The sequence below is a fragment of the Oncorhynchus kisutch genome, linkage group LG16 (genome assembly GCF_002021735.2).
Source record: "Oncorhynchus kisutch isolate 150728-3 linkage group LG16, Okis_V2, whole genome shotgun sequence".
Taxonomy (NCBI): domain Eukaryota; kingdom Metazoa; phylum Chordata; class Actinopteri; order Salmoniformes; family Salmonidae; genus Oncorhynchus; species Oncorhynchus kisutch.
This window is the reverse complement of record NC_034189.2, coordinates 9,763,496-9,790,440: the sequence shown is the minus strand read 5'-3', so window position 1 is coordinate 9,790,440 and position 26,945 is coordinate 9,763,496. Positions and strand designations below refer to the sequence as shown.

The 26,945-nt window shown below is 44.6% G+C and overlaps 1 protein-coding gene across 1 annotated transcript in view; it reads right to left on the bottom strand.

Annotated features, from left to right (window-relative positions):
• The window catches only part of mark2b (MAP/microtubule affinity-regulating kinase 2b), a 111,276-nt gene that overhangs the window by 8,155 nt on the left and 76,176 nt on the right, over positions 1 to 26,945 (bottom strand). The window contains exon 19 of the mRNA XM_031793070.1: positions 14,679 to 14,705. Within this exon, the coding sequence (XP_031648930.1) occupies positions 14,679 to 14,705 (27 nt within the window). The remainder of the gene's footprint in view (positions 1 to 14,678; positions 14,706 to 26,945) is intronic.

Below are 26,945 nucleotides of genomic sequence, written 5' to 3'. Positions count from 1 at the left end.
ATATATATATAGTATAGTATAGATATAGTATAATATAGATATATATATAGTATAGACATGTAGATATAATATAGATATATATATAGTATAGTATAGATATAGTATAATATAGATATATATATAGTATAGTATAGATATAGTATAATATAGATATATATATAGTATAGACATGTAGATATAATATAGATATATATATAGTATAGTATAGACATGTAGATATAATATAGATATATATATAGTATAGTATAGACATGTAGATATAATATAGATATATATATAGTATAGTATAGATATAGTATAATATAGATATATATATAGTATAGTATAGACATGTAGATATAATATAGATATATATATAGTATAGTATAGACATGTAGATATAATATAGATATATATATAGTATAGTATAGACATGTAGATATAATATAGATATATATATAGTATAGTATAGACATGTAGATATAATATAGATATATATATAGTATAGACATGTAGATATAATATAGATATATATATAGTATAGACATGTAGATATAATATAGATATATATATATAGTATAGTATAGACATGTAGATATAATATAGATATATATATAGTATAGTATAGATATAGTATAATATAGATATATATATATAGTATAGTATAGACATGTAGATATAATATAGATATATATATATAGTATAGTATAGACATGTAGATATAATATAGATATATAGTATAGTATAGACATGTAGATATAATATAGATATATATATATAGTATAGTATAGACATGTAGATATAATATATATATATATATAGTATAGTATAGATATAGTATAATATAGATATATATATAGTATAGTATAGACATGTAGATATAATATAGATATATATATAGTATAGTATAGACATGTAGATATAATATAGATATATATAGTATAGTATAGATATAGTATAATATAGATATAATTATAGTATAGTATAGATATAGTATAATATAGATATAATTATGACATTTAGACAAGAGATGTATAGATATAATAATGACATAGATATAATATAGGTATGTAGATATAATAATGACATATAGATAAGAGATGTATAGATATAATAATGACATAGATATAATATAGGTATGTAGATATAATAATGACATAGATATAATATAGGTATGTAGATATAATAATGACATATAGATAAGAGATGTATAGATATAATAATGACATTTAGACAAGAGATGTATAGATATAATAATGGCATGTAGATATAATATAGACATATAGATAAGAGATGTATAGATATAATAATGACATATAGAATATAGATATGTAGATATAATATAGATATGTAGATATAATATAGATATGTAGATATAATAATGACAGAGAATAATATAGATATGTAGATATAATAATGACATATAGATAAGAGATGTATAGATATAATATAGATATAATAATGACATATAGAATATAGATATGTAGATATATAGATATGTAGATCTAATATAGATATATAGATATAATAATGACATATAGATAAGAGATGTATAGATATAATAATGACATTTAGAAATAATATAGATATGTAGATATAATAATGACATGTAGATATAATAATGACATTTAGAAATAATATAGATATGTAGATATAATAATGACATGTAGATATAATATAGATATGTAGATATAATAATGACATTTACAGTGGGGAGAACAAGTATTTGATACACTGCCGATTTTGCAGGTTTTCCTACTTACAAAGCATGTAGAGGCCTGTAATTTGTATCATAGGTACACTTCAACTGTGAGAGACGGAATCTAAAATACAAATACAGAAAATCACATTGTATGATTTTTAAGTAATTAATTAGCATTTTATTGCATGACATAAGTATTTGATCACCTACCAACCAGTAAGAATTCTGGCTCTCACAGACCTGTTTTTCTTTAAGAAGCCCTCCTGTTCTCCACTCATTACCTGTATTAACTGCCCCATCCATCCATGCAATAAAATGCAAATTAATTACTTAAAAATCATACGTGATTTTCTGTATTTGTGTTTTAGATTCCGTCTCTCACAGTTGAAGTGTACCTATGATAGAAATTACAGGCCTCTACATGCTTTGTAAGTAGGAAAACCTGCAAAATCGGCAGTGTATCAAATACTTGTTCTCCCCACTGTAGATAAGAGAAGTATATATATAATAATGATATGTAGATATAATAATGACATTTATAAATAATATAGATATGTAGATATAATATAGATATAATAATGACATGTAGATATAATATAGATATAATAATGACATGTAGATATAATATAGATATAATAATGACATGTAGATATAATATAGATATAATAATGACATGTAGATATAATAATGACATGTAGATATAATATAGATATAATAATGACATGTAGATATAATATAGATATAATAATGACATGTAGATATAATAATGACATGTAGATATAATATAGATATAATAATGACATGTAGATATAATAATGACATGTAGATATAATAATGACATGTAGATATAATATAGATATAATAATGACATGTAGATATAATATAGATATAATAATGACATGTAGATATAATAATGACATGTAGATATAATATAGATATAATAATGACATAGATATAATATAGATATAATAATGACATGTAGATATAATATAGATATAATAATAACATAGATATAATATAGATATAATAATAACATAGATATAATAATGACATAGATATAAATAATATAGGTATGTAGATATAATAATGACATAGATATAATATAGGTATGTAGATATAATAATGACATATAGATAAGAGATGTATAGATATAATAATGACATAGATATAATAATGACATAGATATAATATAGATATAATGACATATAGATATAATATAATAATGACATAGATATAATATAGATAAGATGTATAGATATAACATAGATATAATAATGATATCACATAGATAAGAGATAATATAGATACAATGACTATAGAAATATCATAAGATATATAGATAATAATGATATAACATAAATAAAATATAGAGATAATGATATAATATCGATATCAAGATAAATTAGATATAATGACATAATATATATGATGTGGCAGGAGCGTTGAACTAGTAACGGAAAGGTTGCAAGATCAAATCCCCGAGCTGACAAGGTAAAAATCAGTCGTTCTGCCCCTGAACAAGGCAGTTAACCCACTGTTCCCCTGAACAAGGCAGTTAACCCGCTGTTCCCCTGAACAAGGCAGTTAACCCGCTGTTCCCCTGAACAAGGCAGTTAACCCGCTGTTCCCCTGAACAAGGCAGTTAACCCGCTGTTCCCCTGAACAAGGCAGTTAACCCACTGTTCCCCTGAACAAGGCAGTTAACCCACTGTTCCCCTGAACAAGGCAGGTAACCCACTGTTCCCCTGAACAAGGCAGGTAAACCCGCTGTTCCCCTGAACAAGGCAGGTAACCCGCTGTTCCCCTGAACAAGGCAGGTAAACCCGTTGTTCCCCTGAACAAGGCAGTTAACCCACCGTTCCCCGTTAGGCCGTCATTGTAAATAAGAATTTGTTCTCAACTGACATGCCTAGTTAAATAAAGGTTAAATAAAAATGATATAATAATGACATAATGTATAGATAATGACATAATGTATAGATATAATAATGACATAATGTATAGATAATGATATAATGTATAGATATAATAATGACATAATGTATAGATAATGATATAATGTATAGATATAATAATGACATAATGTATAGATAATGATATAATGTATAGATATAATAATGGCATAATGTATAGATATAATAATGACAATGTATATATAATGATATAATGTATATATATATAAATGACATAATGTATAGATAATGATATAATGTATAGATAATGATATAATGTATAGATAATGATATAATGTATAGATAATGATATAATGTATAGATAATGATATAATAGAGATGATATATAGATAATGATAATGATAATGACATAATGTAAATATAGGAAAGCTGCCGCGGTCATCCCCCTCTTCAGAGGGGGAGACACCCTAGACCCAAACTGCTACAGACCTATATCCATCCTGCCCTGCCTTTCTAAGGTCTTCGAAAGCCAACAAACAGATCGCCGACCATTTCGAATCCCACAGTACCATCTCCACTATGCAATCTGGTTTCCGAGCTGCTCATGGGTGCACCTCAGCCACGCTCAAGGTCCTAAACGATATCATAACCGCCATCAATGAGAGACAATACGGTGCGGTCAATCACTGTATTCTTATTGGCAGACTCAACAGCCTTGGTTTCTCTAATGATTGCCTCGCCTGGTTCACCAACTACTTTGCAGACAGAGTTCAGTGTGTCAAATCGGAGGGCCTGTTGTCCGGACCTCTGGCAGTCTATGGGGGTACCACAGGGTTAAATCCTCAGGCCGACTCTTTTCTCTGTATATATCAATGAATGGTCACTCTTGCTGCTGGTGAATCTCTGATCCACCTCTACGCAGACGACACCATTCTGTATACTTCTGGCCCTTCTTTGGACACTGTGTTAACAAACCTCCAAATGAGCTTCAATGCCATACAACACTCCTTCCGTGGCCTCCAACTGCTCTTAAATGCAAGTAAAAATAAATGCATGCTCTTCAACCGATCGCTGCCCACACCTGCCCGCCCATCCAGCATCACTACTTTGGACGGTTCTGACTTAGAATGTGTGGAAAATTACAAATACCTAGATGTCTTGTTAGACTGTAAACTCTCCTTCCAGACTCACATTAAGCATCTCCAATCCAAAATCAAATCTATAATTGGCTTCCTATTTCACAACAAAGCATCCTTCACTCATGCTGCCAAACATACCCTCGTAAAACTGACCATCCTACCGATCCTCGACTTCGGCGATGTCATTTACAAAATAGCCTCCAACACTCTACTCAGCAAATTGGATGCAGTTTATCACAGTGCCATCTGTTTTGTCACCAAAGCCCCATATACTACCCACCACTGCGACCTGTATGCTCCCGTTGGCTGGCCCTCGCTTCATATTCGTCGCCATACCCACTGGCTCCAGGTCATCTATAAGTCTTTGCTAGGTAAAGCTCCGCCTTATCTCAGCTCACTGGTCACCATCCACCTGTAGCACGCGCTCCAGCAGGTATATTTCACTGGTCACCCCCAAAGCCTATTCCTCCTTTGGCCGCCTTTCCTTCCAGTTCTCTGCTGCCAATGACTGGAAATAATTGTAAAAATCACTGAAGCTGGAGACTCACATCTCCCTCACTAACTTTAAACATCAGCTGTCAGAGCAGCTCACAGATCATTGCACCTGTACATAGCCCATACAGCTACCTCATCCCCATATTGTTTTTAATTTTTTTGTTCCTTTGTACCCCAGTATCTCTACTTGCACATTCATCTTCTGCACATCTACCACTCCAGTGTTTAATTGCTAAATTGTAATTATTTCACCACTATGGCCTATTTGTTACCTTACCTCCCTTATCTTACCTCATTTGCACACACTGTATATATACTTTTCTATTGTGTTATTGACTGTACGTTTGTTTATTCCATGTGTAACTCTGTGTTGTTGTTTGTGTCGCACTGCTTTGCTTTATCTTGGCCAGGTTGCAGTTGTAAATGAGAACTTGTTCTCACCTGGCCTACCTGGTTAAATAAAGGTGTTCTCACCTGGCCTACCTGGTTAAATAAAGGTGTTCTCACCTGGCCAACCTGGTTAAATAAAGGTGTTCTCACCTGGCCAACCTGGTTAAATAAAGGTGTTCCCTCCTGGCCTACCTGGTTAAATAAAGGTGTTCTCACCTGGCCAACCTGGTTAAATAAAGGTGTTCTCACCTGGCCTACCTGGTTAAATAAAGGTGTTCTCACCTGGCCTACCTGGTTAAATAAAGGTGTTCTCACCTGGCCTACCTGGTTAAATAAAGGTTAAATAAAATAAAATAAAAATATGACATAATATAGACATAATGATATAATATAGATAATAGATAATATAACATCTATATAATAATCTATATAATAATCTATATAATAATAACATCTATATAATAATCTATATAATAATCTATATAATAATGCTGGCCCCATTACTCTCTGCTCCAATAAAACATGTGCTTGCTGTTCCTAATCTTCACCAGCAGAGAGAGCAGTCACTCCGCCTAACTTGCTAAATTACACCCCCTGGTGGTGTAAAGTGTCATCACACTGACATTTAAATGTAAACATCATAACCCAACGTGGAAAAACCCAGGTGTCTTCTGTGAAAGTGTTGTTGCAACAGTGTGTGTGTGTGTGTGTGTGTGTGTGTGTGTGTGTGTGTGTGTGTGTGTGTGAGAGAGAGATAACTGTGCGTGTGTGTGAGATAACTGTGTGAGCGATAACCGCGTGTGCGTGAGAGATAACTGTGTGTGTTTATTTATTTAAAAAATATTTCACCTTTAATTAACCAGGTAGGCCAGCTGAGAACAAGTTCTCATTTACAACTGCAACCTGGCCAAGATAAAGTGTGTGTGTGCTGCACTATAAAAAAGGTATTGTAGTATTGTAGAGATGGAGTGATGCAAAAAAACTCCTTGACATCTCTCTCTCTCTCAAAACAACTTCCTTTAGGGTTGGGATTAATACCTTAAATTATATTTACATTTTCTCTCCCTGTAAATTAAATTCCAGGCCAGTCTTTAAATTGAGAGATAATTCCATTATTAGGTCACTCAAAGAATTCAATTCCAATATTAGGTCATTCAAAGAATTCAATTCCATTATTAGGTCATTCAAAGAATTAAATTCCCAATTCAATATTATCCTCAACAATTCCACAAATGTAAACTCAATTCACCCTGGCTTCTGGGCTGATCATGTCACTGTTCAGACAGCGTAGCTATACTGGAAATATAGAAATACATGTGTTAATGATTGTTCTGTTTTATTCTGCAGTCAATGTATAATACTATGTGCAACCATTCGATTAACTGGGAAATGTAGAACTATTGATTTGAAACTAAATTCCAAAAGATTAAATGTTTTTACAATTCCAATTTAAAAAAATCCAAAACAGTCCCAATTCCAATGGTTGAAATCCGAATTCAATTAAACATACATTCTCCACTTCATGAGTGAATTCAAGGATTTAATTGGATTTTCAAATAAAATTGCAAATCGACCCAAAGTCCTGCTTAGAACCATGGTCTACTACTAACTAAAGCTGGGAAAACTCCCCCATCGTACCACTCAATGGTGTTGTCAGTGACAGTGGTGTAAAGTACTTAAGTAGTACTTTAAAGTACTACTTAAGTAGTTATTTGGGGGTATCTGTACTCTACCTTTTCTATTTTTGTCAACTTTTACTTCACTACATTCCTGAAGAAAATAAATTTACTTTTTACTCCATACATTTTCCCTGACATCCAAAAGTACTCACTCCATTTTGAATACTTATTAGCAGGACAGGAAGCGGGTCACTAATGGTCCACTTCACATGCGTATCAAGAGAACATCCCTGGTCGTCTCTACTGCCTCTGATCTGGAGGACTCACTAAACAGAGAACATCCCTGGTCGTCTCTACTGCCTCTGATCTGGAGGACTCACTAAACAGAGAACATCCCTGTTCATCCCTACTGCCTCTGATCTGGTAGACTCACTAAACAGAGAACATCCCTGGTCGTCTCTACTGCCTTTGATCTGGAGGACTCACTAAACAGAGAACATCCCTGTTCATCCCTACTGCCTCTGATCTGGTAGACTCACTAAACAGAGAACATCCCTGGTCGTCTCTACTGCCTCTGATCTGGAGGACTCACTAAACAAACAGAGAACATCCCTGGTCATCCCTACTGCCTCTGATCTGGAGGACTCACTAAACAGAGAACATCCCTGTTCATCCCTACTGCCTCTGATCTGGTAGACTCACTAAACAGAGAACATCCCTGGTCGTCTCTACTGCCTTTGATCTGGAGGACTCACTAAACAGAGAACATCCCTGTTCATCCCTACTGCCTCTGATCTGGTAGACTCACTAAACAGAGAACATCCCTGGTCGTCTCTACTGCCTCTGATCTGGAGGACTCACTAAACAAACAGAGAACATCCCTGGTCATCCCTACTGCCTCTGATCTGGAGGACTCACTAAACAGAGAACATCCCTGGTCATCCCTACTGCCTCTGATCTGGTAGACTCACTAAACAGAGAACATCCCTGGTCATCCCTACTGCCTCTGATCTGGTAGACTCACTAAACAGAGAACATCCCTGGTCATCCCTACTGCCTCTGATCTGGTAGACTCACTAAAGAGAGAACATCCCTGGTCATCCCTACTGCCTCTGATCTGGTAGACTCACTAAAGAGAGAACATCCCTGGTCATCCCTACTGCCTCTGATCTGGCAGACTCACTAAACAAACAGAGAACATCCCTGGTCATCCCTACTGCCTCTGATCTGGTAGACTCACTAAACAGAGAACATCCCTGGTCGTCTCTACTGCCTCTGATCTGGAGGACTCACTAAACAAACAGAGAACATCCCTGGTCATCCCTACTGCCTCTGATCTGGAGGACTCACTAAACAAACAGAGAACATCCCTGGTCATCCCTACTGCCTCTGATCTGGTAGACTCACTAAACAGAGAACATCCCTGGTCGTCTCTACTGCCTCTGATCTGGAGGACTCACTAAACAAACAGAGAACATCCCTGGTCGTCTCTACTGCCTCTGATCTGGAGGACTCACTAAACAGAGAACATCCCTGGTCGTCTCTACTGCCTCTGATCTGGAGGACTCACTAAACAGAGAACATCCCTGTTCATCCCTACTGCCTCTGATCTGGTAGACTCACTAAACAGAGAACATCCCTGGTCGTCTCTACTGCCTTTGATCTGGAGGACTCACTAAACAGAGAACATCCCTGTTCATCCCTACTGCCTCTGATCTGGTAGACTCACTAAACAGAGAACATCCCTGGTCGTCTCTACTGCCTCTGATCTGGAGGACTCACTAAACAAACAGAGAACATCCCTGGTCATCCCTACTGCCTCTGATCTGGAGGACTCACTAAACAGAGAACATCCCTGTTCATCCCTACTGCCTCTGATCTGGTAGACTCACTAAACAGAGAACATCCCTGGTCGTCTCTACTGCCTTTGATCTGGAGGACTCACTAAACAGAGAACATCCCTGTTCATCCCTACTGCCTCTGATCTGGTAGACTCACTAAACAGAGAACATCCCTGGTCGTCTCTACTGCCTCTGATCTGGAGGACTCACTAAACAAACAGAGAACATCCCTGGTCATCCCTACTGCCTCTGATCTGGAGGACTCACTAAACAGAGAACATCCCTGGTCATCCCTACTGCCTCTGATCTGGTAGACTCACTAAACAGAGAACATCCCTGGTCATCCCTACTGCCTCTGATCTGGTAGACTCACTAAACAGAGAACATCCCTGGTCATCCCTACTGCCTCTGATCTGGTAGACTCACTAAAGAGAGAACATCCCTGGTCATCCCTACTGCCTCTGATCTGGTAGACTCACTAAAGAGAGAACATCCCTGGTCATCCCTACTGCCTCTGATCTGGCAGACTCACTAAACAAACAGAGAACATCCCTGGTCATCCCTACTGCCTCTGATCTGGTAGACTCACTAAACAGAGAACATCCCTGGTCGTCTCTACTGCCTCTGATCTGGAGGACTCACTAAACAAACAGAGAACATCCCTGGTCATCCCTACTGCCTCTGATCTGGAGGACTCACTAAACAAACAGAGAACATCCCTGGTCATCCCTACTGCCTCTGATCTGGTAGACTCACTAAACAGAGAACATCCCTGGTCGTCTCTACTGCCTCTGATCTGGAGGACTCACTAAACAAACAGAGAACATCCCTGGTCGTCTCTACTGCCTCTGATCTGGAGGACTCACTAAACAAACAGAGAACATCCCTGGTCATCCCGACTGTCTCTGATCTGGAGGACTCACTAAACAGAGAACATCCCTGGTCATCCCTACTGTCTCTGATCTGGCGGACTCACTAAACAGAGAACATCCCTGGTCATCCCTACTGTCTCTGATCTGGAGGACTCACTAAACAAACAGAGAACATCCCTGGTCATCCCTACTGTCTCTGATCTGGAGGACTCACTAAACAAACAGAGAACATCCCTGGTCATCCCTACTGCCTCTGATCTGGCAGACTCACTAAACAGAGAACATCCCTGGTCATCCCTACTGCCTCTGATCTGGAGGACTCACTAAACAGAGAACATCCCTGGTCATCCCTACTGCCTCTGATCTGGCAGACTCACTAAACAGAGAACATCCCTGGTCATCCCTACTGTCTCTGATCTGGAGGACTCACTAAACAGAGAACATCCCTGGTCATCCCTACTGTCTCTGATCTGGAGGACTCACTAAACAGAGAACATCCCTGGTCATCCCTACTGTCTCTGATCTGGAGGACTCACTAAACAGAGAACATCCCTGGTCGTCCCTACTGTCTCTGATCTGGAGGACTGACTAAACAGAGAACATCCCTGGTCATCTCTACTGTCTCTGATTTGGAGGACTCACTAAACAGAGAACATCCCTGGTCGTCCCTACTGTCTCTGATCTGGTAGACTCACTAAACAGAGAACATCCCTGGTCATCCCGACTGTCTCTGATCTGGAGGACTCACTAAACAGAGAACATCCCTGGTCATCCCTACTGTCTCTGATCTGGTAGACTCACTAAACAGAGAACATCCCTGGTCATCCCTACTGCCTCTGATCTGGCGGACTCACTAAACAGAGAACATCCCTGGTCATCCCTACTGCCTCTGATCTGGCAGACTCACTAAACAGAGAACATCCCTGGTCATCCCTACTGCCTCTGATCTGGAGGACTCACTAAACAGAGAACATCCCTGGTCGTCCCTACTGTCTCTGATCTGGAGGACTCACTAAACAGAGAACATCCCTGGTCGTCTCTACTGTCTCTGATCTGGAGGACTCACTAAACAGAGAACATCCCTGGTCGTCCCTACTGCCTCTGATCTGGAGGACTCACTAAACAGAGAACATCCCTGGTCGTCCCTACTGCCTCTGATCTGGTAGACTCACTAAACAGAGAACATCCCTGGTCATCCCTACTGCCTCTGATCTGGAGGACTCACTAAACAAACAGAGAACATCCCTGGTCATCCCTACTGCCTCTGATCTGGAGGACTCACTAAACAGAGAACATCCCTGGTCATCCCTACTGTCTCTGATCTGGCGGACTCACTAAACAGAGAACATCCCTGGTCATCCCTACTGCCTCTGATCTGGAGGACTCACTAAACAAACAGAGAACATCCCTGGTCATCTCTACTGCCTCTGATCTGGTAGACTCACTAAACAGAGAACATCCCTGGTCGTCTCTACTGCCTCTGATCTGGAGGACTCACTAAACAAACAGAGAACATCCCTGGTCATCCCTACTGCCTCTGATCTGGAGGACTCACTAAACAAACAGAGAACATCCCTGGTCATCCCTACTGCCTCTGATCTGGTAGACTCACTAAACAGAGAACATCCCTGGTCGTCTCTACTGCCTCTGATCTGGAGGACTCACTAAACAAACAGAGAACATCCCTGGTCGTCTCTACTGCCTCTGATCTGGAGGACTCACTAAACAAACAGAGAACATCCCTGGTCATCCCGACTGTCTCTGATCTGGAGGACTCACTAAACAGAGAACATCCCTGGTCATCCCTACTGTCTCTGATCTGGCGGACTCACTAAACAGAGAACATCCCTGGTCATCCCTACTGTCTCTGATCTGGAGGACTCACTAAACAAACAGAGAACATCCCTGGTCATCCCTACTGTCTCTGATCTGGAGGACTCACTAAACAAACAGAGAACATCCCTGGTCATCCCTACTGCCTCTGATCTGGCAGACTCACTAAACAGAGAACATCCCTGGTCATCCCTACTGCCTCTGATCTGGAGGACTCACTAAACAGAGAACATCCCTGGTCATCCCTACTGCCTCTGATCTGGCAGACTCACTAAACAGAGAACATCCCTGGTCATCCCTACTGTCTCTGATCTGGAGGACTCACTAAACAGAGAACATCCCTGGTCATCCCTACTGTCTCTGATCTGGAGGACTCACTAAACAGAGAACATCCCTGGTCATCCCTACTGTCTCTGATCTGGAGGACTCACTAAACAGAGAACATCCCTGGTCGTCCCTACTGTCTCTGATCTGGAGGACTGACTAAACAGAGAACATCCCTGGTCATCTCTACTGTCTCTGATCTGGAGGACTCACTAAACAGAGAACATCCCTGGTCGTCCCTACTGTCTCTGATCTGGTAGACTCACTAAACAGAGAACATCCCTGGTCATCCCGACTGTCTCTGATCTGGAGGACTCACTAAACAGAGAACATCCCTGGTCATCCCTACTGTCTCTGATCTGGTAGACTCACTAAACAGAGAACATCCCTGGTCATCCCTACTGCCTCTGATCTGGCGGACTCACTAAACAGAGAACATCCCTGGTCATCCCTACTGCCTCTGATCTGGCAGACTCACTAAACAGAGAACATCCCTGGTCATCCCTACTGCCTCTGATCTGGAGGACTCACTAAACAGAGAACATCCCTGGTCGTCCCTACTGTCTCTGATCTGGAGGACTCACTAAACAGAGAACATCCCTGGTCGTCTCTACTGTCTCTGATCTGGAGGACTCACTAAACAGAGAACATCCCTGGTCGTCCCTACTGCCTCTGATCTGGAGGACTCACTAAACAGAGAACATCCCTGGTCGTCCCTACTGCCTCTGATCTGGTAGACTCACTAAACAGAGAACATCCCTGGTCATCCCTACTGCCTCTGATCTGGAGGACTCACTAAACAAACAGAGAACATCCCTGGTCATCCCTACTGCCTCTGATCTGGAGGACTCACTAAACAGAGAACATCCCTGGTCATCCCTACTGTCTCTGATCTGGCGGACTCACTAAACAGAGAACATCCCTGGTCATCCCTACTGCCTCTGATCTGGAGGACTCACTAAACAAACAGAGAACATCCCTGGTCATCTCTACTGCCTCTGATCTGGTAGACTCACTAAAACAGCTTCATTTGTAAATGTCTGCATGTTGGAGTGTGCCCCTGGCCATCTGTAAAACATTTAAAAACGGTGCCGTCTGGTATGCTTAATATAAGGAATTTGAAATGATTTATACTTTTACTTTTGATACTTACCAAATACTTTTACTCAAGTAGTATTTTACTGGGTGATTTTTCATTAAAAAGGTATCTTTCTTGACTTTTACGCAAATATGACAATTGGGTACTTTTTCCATCACTGGTCAGTGGTCAGTACCGGCCAGGGTATGAGGTGAATTAAAAGGAGAGTGTGTACGGGGTCGGGTTAGGTGATTGTCTCTCATATGACCCATAGGGGTTTGATCAGTTGTGGTGTACTGTACGGGGTCTAGGGTGCTCTTTGAGATTCACTCCGTACCTAAAAACACCCGGCGCTAGCTGAGCAACCTCCCTAACAGAAGAGATGACATCATATCCTGTCAAACCAGTGACATCACTTCCTATTTTGAGGTAGGTGTAACCTGATCCCTGGTGTTCCCTCTATTCCTCCAACACTCTCTATTTACACACTCACTCTTTCGGACACAAAGGGTGAGCTCACACAGAAAGGGATGAGGTGAGAGGATGATGGATAGAGGGATGAGGTAGAGAAGATGAGTTGAGAGGATGATGGAGAGAAGATGGGAGGGATGATGTGAGAGGATGATGGATAGATGAGGTGAGAGGATGATGAGAGGGAGTGAGGGAGGGATGATGGATAGATGAGGTGAGAGGATGATGAGAGGTAGTGAGGGAGGGATGATGGATAGATGAGGTGAGAGGATGATGAGAGGGAGTGAGGGAGGGATGATGGATAGATGAGGTGAGAGGATGATGAGAGGGAGTGAGGGAGGGATGATGTGAGAGGATGATGGAGAGATGAGGTGAGAGGATGATGGATAGAGAGATGATGTGAGAGGATGATGGATAGATGAGGTGAGAGGATGATGGATAGAGAGATGATGTGAGAGGATGATGGAGAGATGAGGTGAGAGGATGATGAGAGGCATGAGGTGAGAAAAGGTTTCCAAAATTCCTTGGTTCTCCCAATTCCAGGTTTTGAGGATTCACTGGAGAATGTCCCCTGCTGATTCTAGAAATCCTCCAACCGGGATTTCTGGAAAACCAGACAATTTTAGATCCGATTTCCCAACCCTACTGGGGGGGGGGGGGGAGGTGTAACGTTAGTAACCGGAGCAACAAAACAAAACACTTCACTCAAAACCAATGGCGAAAAAACGGGCCAGCCACAGAATCGAGAGGGTAAAGGTCAGAGGTCAAGGCACAGGGAAAATCAAAACAAAAAGCGTTACAAAACACCAAACGAGGGGGAGAATTTTGGTTGCCTCCCAAATGAAACATTATTCCTTACATAATGCACTACTTCTGACCAGGGGCTCTGGTCGATATAGCGGAAAGGGTGCCATTTGGGATGCAAATAATATATATATATATATATATATATATATATAATCTGTAAATATCAAATGAAGACCAAAAAAGGGGTTATTATAGTGGGTGATGTAGTTGCCTACCTTCTCAGAAATCTGAAGGAGAGATTTCTACAAAACAAAAGGAACACAAATCAAATAAATAAATAAATAAATAAATATATAAATAAATAAATAAACAAATATATAAATAAATAAATAAATAAATATATAAATAAATATATAAATATATAAATAAATATATAAATAAATATATAAATAAATAAATAAATAAATAAATATATAAATATATAAATAAATATATAAATAAATAAATATATAAATATATAAATATATATATAAATAAATAAATAAATATATAAATAAATAAATATATAAATAAATAAATATATAAATAAATATATAAATAAATAAATAAATAAATATATAAATAAATAAATATATATATAAATATATAAATAAATATATAAATATATAAATAAATAAATAAATATATAAATAAATAAATATATAAATAAATATATAAATATATAAATAAATATATAAATAAATATATAAATAAATAAATAAATAAATATATATATGTACATTGACTGACTGACAAGTTGTTTCACAAGAATAGATTTATCAACAGAGAACAATGTGTGCCTCCCAAATGGCAACCTATTCCCTATATAGTATACTACTGAGCCCTGGTCTAAAGTAGTGCACTATATAGGGAATAGGGTGCCAGCTCTGGTCTAAAGTAGTGCACTATATAGGGGATAGGGTGCCAGCTCTGGTCTAAAGTAGTGCACTACATAGAGAATAGGGTGCCATTTGGGATACAACATGTATTCAGCATTTAACTGTCTAACTGAGTCTGTTACTATAGCTGTGGGATTCAGGATTCAAAAACCAACTAAATCCTGTTATATAATATTTACATTATTTTACATAGAAAAAGCCCTTCAAAATATCAAAATAAACTTTGAATCATATATATTTTTAACGCAACTATTTGACAACACCAATAAAATGCTGCATCACAGTTGAATGAGTTTATCAGACGAGTGAAGAGGAATTCAGGGGGTCTTTAATACTGGATGGCACCAATGATGTGTGTAAAACCCTGGATGACTGACAGGGGGCGCCGTACTCAGTGCATAAAATACAAAAACCTTTCACCTTCTGTGTAAGCCAATCAGACGGCTGGGTTCAGCAGCGTGGGATGAAGACATGGTCTCCATTCCATAGGCGGGATATTCAGATTCCTGTGTTCAAGAACATTGAACGGTCTCCATTGAAGCCACCACACAGCCATCTTCATGGTCCCCCTCCATTGTAACAAATATTTTGGAAGCTATGTATTAACATCAATTTTTTTTTTTGCCAAGTATATTATATTACAGACACCTTAATGCATACTGTTAAATTATATGTGAACATAAAAATAAAAAATTGCAAAAAAAATAAGGTCTTAAAAAAAGAATTGTCCTTTATACTAATGTTACTGTCCCCATGACAACAAATACATACTTAAAACACATGTAATATTGTCCTAGCAACATTTTATTGAAATAATCTAGAATTCCATTCGTATTGGGGGAATGCTTCTTCAAAGCCTCTCATAGGCCACGACAGAACATCAGCAATCCAAGGTTGACACACACCATTGGTTGGCACCGTTTCCCCTATGTAGTGTACTAGTGTAGTGTACTATAATCTACTCTGGGTTAAAAGTAGTACGTTATATAGGGAATAGGAAGACATTTGGGACGCAAAGACTTCGTTATAATGGCTTTTAAAATTTGCAAACGTGCAAATTAACATTTCCAAATTAACATCCAAACAACTATTAAAAAAAGGTACTCCCATGATGTTTGGGGGGCGGGAATTTAATAAACAAAGAAACCCCTTTAATGTCAAATGGAATGTTCTGAGACACAAGAGAGAGGTCCAGGACTGAACCAAATAAACATGGGTTTGTGAGGTGGTTTCGAATGTTAAAATGAGACACTTTGGGAGGGTAAACGCCCTTCCTGGCTGTAGGACAGGTGGTGAGGTCAGGTCATGTGATACACCGGTAAACGGTCTGTGTGTTATTTGATACCTTAATAAAAACAAGAGCTCTTCTTTTCACCGCTTCTCCTTTCAGCCAACACACAGGGCCCCAGAGCTTCTCCTTTCAGCCAACACACAGGGCCCCAGAGCTTCTCCTTTCAGCCAACACACAGGGCCCCAGAGCTTCTCCTTTCAGCCAACACACAGGGCCCCAGAGCTTCTCCTTTCAGCCAACACACAGGGCCCCAGAGCTTCTCCTTTCAGCCAACACACAGGGCTCCAGAGTTTCTCCTTTCAGCCAACACACAGGGCCCCAGAGCTTCTCCTTTCAGCCAACACACAGGGCCCCAGAGCTTCTCCTTTCAGCCAACACACAGGGCCCCAGAGCTTCTCCTTTCAGCCAACACACAGGGCCCCAGAGCTTCTCCTTTCAGCCAACACACAGGGCCCCAGAGCTTCTCCTTTCAGCCAACACACAGGGCCCCAGAGCTTCTCCTTTCAGCCAACACACAGGGCCCCAGAGCTTCTCCTTTCAGCCAACACACAGGGCTCCAGAGCTTCTCCTTTCAGCCAACACACAGGGCCCCAGAGCTTCTCCTTTCAGCCAACACACAGGGCTCCAGAGCTTCTCCTTTCAGCCAACACACAGGGCTCCAGAGCTTCTCCTTTCAGCCAACATACAGGGCCCCAGAGCTTCTCCTTTCAGCCAACACACAGGACCCCAGAGCTTCTCCTTTCAGCCAACACACAGGGCCCCAGAGCTTCTCCTTTCAGCCAACATACATGGCTCCAGAGCTTCTCCTTTCAGCCAACACACAGGGCCCCAGAGCTTCTCCTTTCAGCCAACACACAGGGCTCCAGAACACGAGCTTCTCCTTTCAGCCAACACACAGGGCTCCAGAGCTTCTCCTTTCAGCCAACACACAGGGCTCCAGAGATTCTCCTTTCAGCCAACACACAGGGCCCCAGAGCTTCTCCTTTCAGCCAACACACAGGGCCCCAGAGCTTCTCCTTTCAGCCAACACACAGGGCCCCAGAGCTTCTCCTTTCAGCCAACACACAGGGCCCCAGAGCTTCTCCTTTCAGCCAACATACAGGGCTCCAGAGCTTCTCCTTTCAGCCAACACACAGGGCTCCAGAGCTTCTCCTTTCAGCCAACACACAGGGCTCCAGAGCTTCTCCTTTCAGCCAACACACAGGGCTCCAGAGCTTCTCCTTTCAGCCAACACACAGGGCCCCAGAGGTTCTCCTTTCAGCCAACACACAGGGCTCCAGAACACGAGCTTCTCCTTTCAGCCAACACACAGGGCTCCAGAACACGAGCTTCTCCTTTCAGCCAACACCCAGGGCTCCAGAACACGAGCTTCTCCTTTCAGCCAACACACAGGGCTCCAGAGCTTCTCCTTTCAGCCAACACACAGGGCTCCAGAACACGAGCTTCTCCTTTCAGCCAACACCCAGGGCTCCAGAACACGAGCTTCTCCTTTCAGCCAACACACATGGCTCCAGAGCTTCTCCTTTCAGCCAACACACAGGGCTCCAGAGCTTCTCCTTTCAGCCAACACACAGGGCTCCAGAGCTTCTCCTTTCAGCCAACACACAGGGCTCCAGAACTTCTCCTTTCAGCCAACACACAGGGCTCCAGAACGCAAGCTTCTCCTTTCAGCCAACACACAGGGCTCCAGAACACGAGCTTCTCCTTTCAGCCAACACCCAGGGCTCCAGAACACGAGCTTCTCCTTTCAGCCAACACACAGGGCTCCAGAACACGAGCTTCTCCTTTCAGCCAACACCCAGGGCTCCAGAACACGAGCTTCTCCTTTCAGCCAACACACAGGGCTCCAGAGCTTCTCCTTTCAGCCAACACACAGGGCTCCAGAACACGAGCTTCTCCTTTCAGCCAACACCCAGGGCTCCAGAACACGAGCTTCTCCTTTCAGCCAACACACAGGGCCCCAGAGCTTCTCCTTTCAGCCAACACACAGGGCTCCAGAACACGAGCTTCTCCTTTCAGCCAACACACAGGGCTCCAGAGCTTCTCCTTTCAGCCAACACACAGGGCTCCAGAGATTCTCCTTTCAGCCAACACACAGGGCCCCAGAGCTTCTCCTTTCAGCCAACACACAGGGCCCCAGAGCTTCTCCTTTCAGCCAACACACAGGGCCCCAGAGCTTCTCCTTTCAGCCAACATACATGGCTCCAGAGCTTCTCCTTTCAGCCAACACACAGGGCCCCAGAGCTTCTCCTTTCAGCCAACACACAGGGCTCCAGAACACGAGCTTCTCCTTTCAGCCAACACACAGGGCTCCAGAGCTTCTCCTTTCAGCCAACACACAGGGCTCCAGAGATTCTCCTTTCAGCCAACACACAGGGCCCCAGAGCTTCTCCTTTCAGCCAACACACAGGGCCCCAGAGCTTCTCCTTTCAGCCAACACACAGGGCCCCAGAGCTTCTCCTTTCAGCCAACACACAGGGCCCCAGAGCTTCTCCTTTCAGCCAACATACAGGGCTCCAGAGCTTCTCCTTTCAGCCAACACACAGGGCTCCAGAGCTTCTCCTTTCAGCCAACACACAGGGCTCCAGAGCTTCTCCTTTCAGCCAACACACAGGGCTCCAGAGCTTCTCCTTTCAGCCAACACACAGGGCCCCAGAGGTTCTCCTTTCAGCCAACACACAGGGCTCCAGAACACGAGCTTCTCCTTTCAGCCAACACACAGGGCTCCAGAACACGAGCTTCTCCTTTCAGCCAACACCCAGGGCTCCAGAACACGAGCTTCTCCTTTCAGCCAACACACAGGGCTCCAGAGCTTCTCCTTTCAGTCAACACACAGGGCTCCAGAACACGAGCTTCTCCTTTCAGCCAACACCCAGGGCTCCAGAACACGAGCTTCTCCTTTCAGCCAACACACATGGCTCCAGAGCTTCTCCTTTCAGCCAACACACAGGGCTCCAGAGCTTCTCCTTTCAGCCAACACACAGGGCTCCAGAGCTTCTCCTTTCAGCCAACACACAGGGCTCCAGAACTTCTCCTTTCAGCCAACACACAGGGCTCCAGAACGCAAGCTTCTCCTTTCAGCCAACACACAGGGCTCCAGAACACGAGCTTCTCCTTTCAACCAACACCCAGGGCTCCAGAACACGAGCTTCTCCTTTCAGCCAACACACAGGGCTCCAGAACACGAGCTTCTCCTTTCAGCCAACACCCAGGGCTCCAGAACACGAGCTTCTCCTTTCAGCCAACACACAGGGCTCCAGAGCTTCTCCTTTCAGCCAACACACAGGGCTCCAGAACACGAGCTTCTCCTTTCAGCCAACACCCAGGGCTCCAGAACACGAGCTTCTCCTTTCAGCCAACACACAGGGCCCCAGAGCTTCTCCTTTCAGCCAACACACAGGGCTCCAGAACACGAGCTTCTCCTTTCAGCCAACACACAGGGCTCCAGAGCTTCTCCTTTCAGCCAACACACAGGGCTCCAGAGATTCTCCTTTCAGCCAACACACAGGGCCCCAGAGCTTCTCCTTTCAGCCAACACACAGGGCCCCAGAGCTTCTCCTTTCAGCCAACACACAGGGCCCCAGAGCTTCTCCTTTCAGCCAACATACAGGGCTCCAGAGCTTCTCCTTTCAGCCAACACACAGGGCTCCAGAGCTTCTCCTTTCAGCCAACACACAGGGCTCCAGAGCTTCTCCTTTTAGCCAACACACAGGGCTCCAGAGCTTCTCCTTTCAGCCAACACACAGGGCCCCAGAGGTTCTCCTTTCAGCCAACACACAGGGCTCCAGAACACGAGCTTCTCCTTTCAGCCAACACACAGGGCTCCAGAACACGAGCTTCTCCTTTCAGCCAACACCCAGGGCTCCAGAACACGAGCTTCTCCTTTCAGCCAACACACAGGGCTCCAGAGCTTCTCCTTTCAGCCAACACACAGGGCTCCAGAACACGAGCTTCTCCTTTCAGCCAACACCCAGGGCTCCAGAACACGAGCTTCTCCTTTCAGCCAACACACAGGGCTCCAGAGCTTCTCCTTTCAGTCAACACACAGGGCTCCAGAACACGAGCTTCTCCTTTCAGCCAACACCCAGGGCTCCAGAACACGAGCTTCTCCTTTCAGCCAACACACATGGCTCCAGAGCTTCTCCTTTCAGCCAACACACAGGGCTCCAGAGCTTCTCCTTTCAGCCAACACACAGGGCTCCAGAGCTTCTCCTTTCAGCCAACACACAGGGCTCCAGAACTTCTCCTTTCAGCCAACACACAGGGCTCCAGAACGCAAGCTTCTCCTTTCAGCCAACACACAGGGCTCCAGAACACGAGCTTCTCCTTTCAACCAACACCCAGGGCTCCAGAACACGAGCTTCTCCTTTCAGCCAACACACAGGGCTCCAGAACACGAGCTTCTCCTTTCAGCCAACACCCAGGGCTCCAGAACACGAGCTTCTCCTTTCAGCCAACACACAGGGCTCCAGAGCTTCTCCTTTCAGCCAACACACAGGGCTCCAGAACACGAGCTTCTCCTTTCAGCCAACACCCAGGGCTCCAGAACACGAGCTTCTCCTTTCAGCCAACACACAGGGCCCCAGAGCTTCTCCTTTCAGCCAACACACAGGGCTCCAGAACACGAGCTTCTCCTTTCAGCCAACACACAGGGCTCCAGAGCTTCTCCTTTCAGCCAACACACAGGGCTCCAGAGATTCTCCTTTCAGCCAACACACAGGGCCCCAGAGCTTCTCCTTTCAGCCAACACACAGGGCCCCAGAGCTTCTCCTTTCAGCCAACACACAGGGCCCCAGAGCTTCTCCTTTCAGCCAACATACAGGGCTCCAGAGCTTCTCCTTTCAGCCAACACACAGGGCTCCAGAGCTTCTCCTTTCAGCCAACACACAGGGCTCCAGAGCTTCTCCTTTCAGCCAACACACAGGGCTCCAGAGCTTCTCCTTTCAGCCAACACACAGGGCCCCAGAGGTTCTCCTTTCAGCCAACACACAGGGCTCCAGAACACGAGCTTCTCCTTTCAGCCAACACACAGGGCTCCAGAACACGAGCTTCTCCTTTCAGCCAACACCCAGGGCTCCAGAACACGAGCTTCTCCTTTCAGCCAACACACAGGGCTCCAGAGCTTCTCCTTTCAGCCAACACACAGGGCTCCAGAACACGAGCTTCTCCTTTCAGCCAACACCCAGGGCTCCAGAACACGAGCTTCTCCTTTCAGCCAACACACAGGGCTCCAGAGCTTCTCCTTTCAGTCAACACACAGGGCTCCAGAACACGAGCTTCTCCTTTCAGCCAACACCCAGGGCTCCAGAACACGAGCTTCTCCTTTCAGCCAACACACATGGCTCCAGAGCTTCTCCTTTCAGCCAACACACAGGGCTCCAGAGCTTCTCCTTTCAGCCAACACACAGGGCTCCAGAGCTTCTCCTTTCAGCCAACACACAGGGCTCCAGAACTTCTCCTTTCAGCCAACACACAGGGCTCCAGAACGCAAGCTTCTCCTTTCAGCCAACACACAGGGCTCCAGAACACGAGCTTCTCCTTTCAACCAACACCCAGGGCTCCAGAACACGAGCTTCTCCTTTCAGCCAACACACAGGGCTCCAGAACACGAGCTTCTCCTTTCAGCCAACACCCAGGGCTCCAGAACACGAGCTTCTCCTTTCAGCCAACACACAGGGCTCCAGAGCTTCTCCTTTCAGCCAACACACAGGGCTCCAGAACACGAGCTTCTCCTTTCAGCCAACACCCAGGGCTCCAGAACACGAGCTTCTCCTTTCAGCCAACACACAGGGCCCCAGAGCTTCTCCTTTCAGCCAACACACAGGGCTCCAGAACACGAGCTTCTCCTTTCAGCCAACACACAGGGCTCCAGAGCTTCTCCTTTCAGCCAACACACAGGGCCCCAGAGCTTCTCCTTTCAGCCAACACACAGGGCCCCAGAGCTTCTCCTTTCAGCCAACACACAGGGCCCCAGAGCTTCTCCTTTCAGCCAACATACAGGGCTCCAGAGCTTCTCCTTTCAGCCAACACACAGGGCTCCAGAGCTTCTCCTTTCAGCCAACACACAGGGCTCCAGAGCTTCTCCTTTCAGCCAACACACAGGGCTCCAGAGCTTCTCCTTTCAGCCAACACACAGGGCCCCAGAGGTTCTCCTTTCAGCCAACACACAGGGCTCCAGAACACGAGCTTCTCCTTTCAGCCAACACACAGGGCTCCAGAACACGAGCTTCTCCTTTCAGCCAACACCCAGGGCTCCAGAACACGAGCTTCTCCTTTCAGCCAACACACAGGGCTCCAGAGCTTCTCCTTTCAGCCAACACACAGGGCTCCAGAACACGAGCTTCTCCTTTCAGCCAACACCCAGGGCTCCAGAACACGAGCTTCTCCTTTCAGCCAACACACAGGGCTCCAGAGCTTCTCCTTTCAGTCAACACACAGGGCTCCAGAACACGAGCTTCTCCTTTCAGCCAACACCCAGGGCTCCAGAACACGAGCTTCTCCTTTCAGCCAACACACATGGCTCCAGAGCTTCTCCTTTCAGCCAACACACAGGGCTCCAGAGCTTCTCCTTTCAGCCAACACACAGGGCTCCAGAGCTTCTCCTTTCAGCCAACACACAGGGCTCCAGAACTTCTCCTTTCAGCCAACACACAGGGCTCCAGAACGCAAGCTTCTCCTTTCAGCCAACACACAGGGCTCCAGAACACGAGCTTCTCCTTTCAACCAACACCCAGGGCTCCAGAACACGAGCTTCTCCTTTCAGCCAACACACAGGGCTCCAGAACACGAGCTTCTCCTTTCAGCCAACACCCAGGGCTCCAGAACACGAGCTTCTCCTTTCAGCCAACACACAGGGCTCCAGAGCTTCTCCTTTCAGCCAACACACAGGGCTCCAGAACACGAGCTTCTCCTTTCAGCCAACACCCAGGGCTCCAGAACACGAGCTTCTCCTTTCAGCCAACACACAGGGCCCCAGAGCTTCTCCTTTCAGCCAACACACAGGGCTCCAGAACACGAGCTTCTCCTTTCAGCCAACACACAGGGCTCCAGAGCTTCTCCTTTCAGCCAACACACAGGGCTCCAGAGATTCTCCTTTCAGCCAACACACAGGGCCCCAGAGCTTCTCCTTTCAGCCAACACACAGGGCCCCAGAGCTTCTCCTTTCAGCCAACACACAGGGCCCCAGAGCTTCTCCTTTCAGCCAACATACAGGGCTCCAGAGCTTCTCCTTTCAGCCAACACACAGGGCTCCAGAGCTTCTCCTTTCAGCCAACACACAGGGCTCCAGAGCTTCTCCTTTCAGCCAACACACAGGGCTCCAGAGCTTCTCCTTTCAGCCAACACACAGGGCCCCAGAGGTTCTCCTTTCAGCCAACACACAGGGCTCCAGAACACGAGCTTCTCCTTTCAGCCAACACACAGGGCTCCAGAACACGAGCTTCTCCTTTCAGCCAACACCCAGGGCTCCAGAACACGAGCTTCTCCTTTCAGCCAACACACAGGGCTCCAGAGCTTCTCCTTTCAGCCAACACACAGGGCTCCAGAACACGAGCTTCTCCTTTCAGCCAACACCCAGGGCTCCAGAACACGAGCTTCTCCTTTCAGCCAACACACATGGCTCCAGAGCTTCTCCTTTCAGCCAACACACAGGGCTCCAGAGCTTCTCCTTTCAGCCAACACACAGGGCTCCAGAGCTTCTCCTTTCAGCCAACACACAGGGCTCCAGAACTTCTCCTTTCAGCCAACACACAGGGCTCCAGAACGCAAGCTTCTCCTTTCAGCCAACACACAGGGCTCCAGAGCTTCTCCTTTCAGCCAACACACAGGGCTCCAGAGCTTCTCCTTTCAGCCAACACACAGGGCTCCAGAGCTTCTCCTTTCAGCCAACACACAGGGCTCCAGAGCTTCTCCTTTCAGCCAACACACAGGGCTCCAGAGCGCAAGCTTCTCCTTTCAGCCAACACACAGGGCTCCAGAGCTTCTCCTTTCAGCCAACACACAGGGCTCCAGAGCGCAAGCTTCTCCTTTCAGCCAACACACAGGGCTCCAGAGCTTCTCCTTTCAGCCAACACACAGGGCTCCAGAGCTTCTCCTTTCAGCCAACACACAGGGCTCCAGAGCTTCTCCTTTCAGCCAACACACAGGGCTCCAGAGCGCGAGCTTCTCCTTTCCGGCCAACACACAGGGCTCCAGAGCGCGACCAATGCAACTAAATATTTTCCTGTGCGACCTTGAGTTGTACTCTGGGAACATTGTGCGACTATGAAAAAAATAAGCCCAGATAATAACTGTTGTAATGATAAGGCTTCGCTGTAGTTTCAGAGCGCCCACGTCTAACACGCCCCCCGGAGAAAACACGCCCCCCGGAGAAACCCCCCCCCCCCCCCGGAGAAACACGCCCCAACACTACCCCGACCAACACTAGATCTGACCCATATTACCAACACTACCCCGACCAACACTAGATCTGACCCATATTACCAACACTACCCCGACCAACACTAGATCTGACCCATATTACCAACACTACCCCGACCAACACTAGATCTGACCCATATTACCAACACTACCCTGACCAACACTAGATCTGGACCAACACTACCCCGACCAACACTAGATCTGGACCAACACTACCCCGACCAACACTAGATCTGGACCAACACTAGATCTGACCCATATTACCAACACTACCCCGACCAACACTAGATCTAGACCAACACTACCCCGACCAACCACTAGATCTGACCCATATTACCAACACTACCCCGACCAACACTAGATCTGACCCATATTACCAACACTACCCCGACCAACACTAGATCTGGACCAACACTACCCCGACCAACACTAGATCTGACCCATATTACCAACACTACCCCGACCAACACTAGATCTGGACCAACACTAGATCTGACCCATATTACCAACACTAGATCTGACACATATTACCAACACTACCCCGACCAACACTAGATCTGGACCAACACTACCCCGACCAACACTAGATCTGGACCAACACTACCCCTACCAACACTAGATCTGACCCATATTACCAACACTAGATCTGACCCATATTACCAACACTAGATCTGACCCATATTACCAACACTACCCCGACCAACACTAGATCTGACCCATATTACCAACACTACCCCGACCAACACTAGATCTGGACCAACACTACCCCGACCAACACTAGATCTGACCCATATTACCAACACTACCCCGACCAACACTAGATCTGCCCATATTACCAACACTACCCCGACCAACACTAGATCTGGACCAACACTACCCCGACCAACACTAGATCTGACCCATATTAGCAACACTACCCCGACCAACACTAGATCTGGACCAACACTAGATCTGACCCATATTACCAACACTACCCCGACCAACACTAGATCTGACCCATATTACCAACACTAGATCTGACACATATTACCAACACTACCCCGACCAACACTAGATCTGACCCATATTACCAACACTACCCCGACCAACACTAGATCTGGACCAACACTACCCCGACCAACACTAGATCTGACCCATATTACCAACACTACCCCGACCAATACTAGATCTGGACCAACACTACCCCGACCAACACTAGATCTGGACCAACACTACCCCGACCAACACTAGATCTGGACCAACACTACCCCGACCAACACTAGATCTGACCCATATTACCAACACTAGATCTGACCCATATTACCAACACTAGATCTGACCCATATTACCAACACTACCCCGACCAACACTAGATCTGACCCATATTACCAACACTACCCCGACCAACACTAGATCTGGACCAACACTACCCCGACCAACACTAGATCTGACCCATATTACCAACACTAGATCTGGACCAACACTAGATCTGGACCAACACTAGATCTGGACCAACACTAGATCTGGACCAACACTAGATCTGGACCAACACTAGATCTGGACCAACACTACCCCGACCAACACTAGATCTGACCCATATTACCAACACTAGATCTGGACCAACACTACCCCGACCAACACTAGATCTGACCAATATTACCAACACTACCCCGACCAACACTAGATCTGACCCATATTACCAACACTACCCCGACCAACACTAGATCTGGACCAACACTACCCCGACCAACACTAGATCTGACCCATATTACCAACACTACCCCGACCAACACTAGATCTGACCCATATTACCAACACTACCCCAACCAACACTAGATCTGGACCAACACTACCCCGACCAACACTAGATCTGGACCAACACTACCCCGACCAACACTAGATCTGGACCAACACTA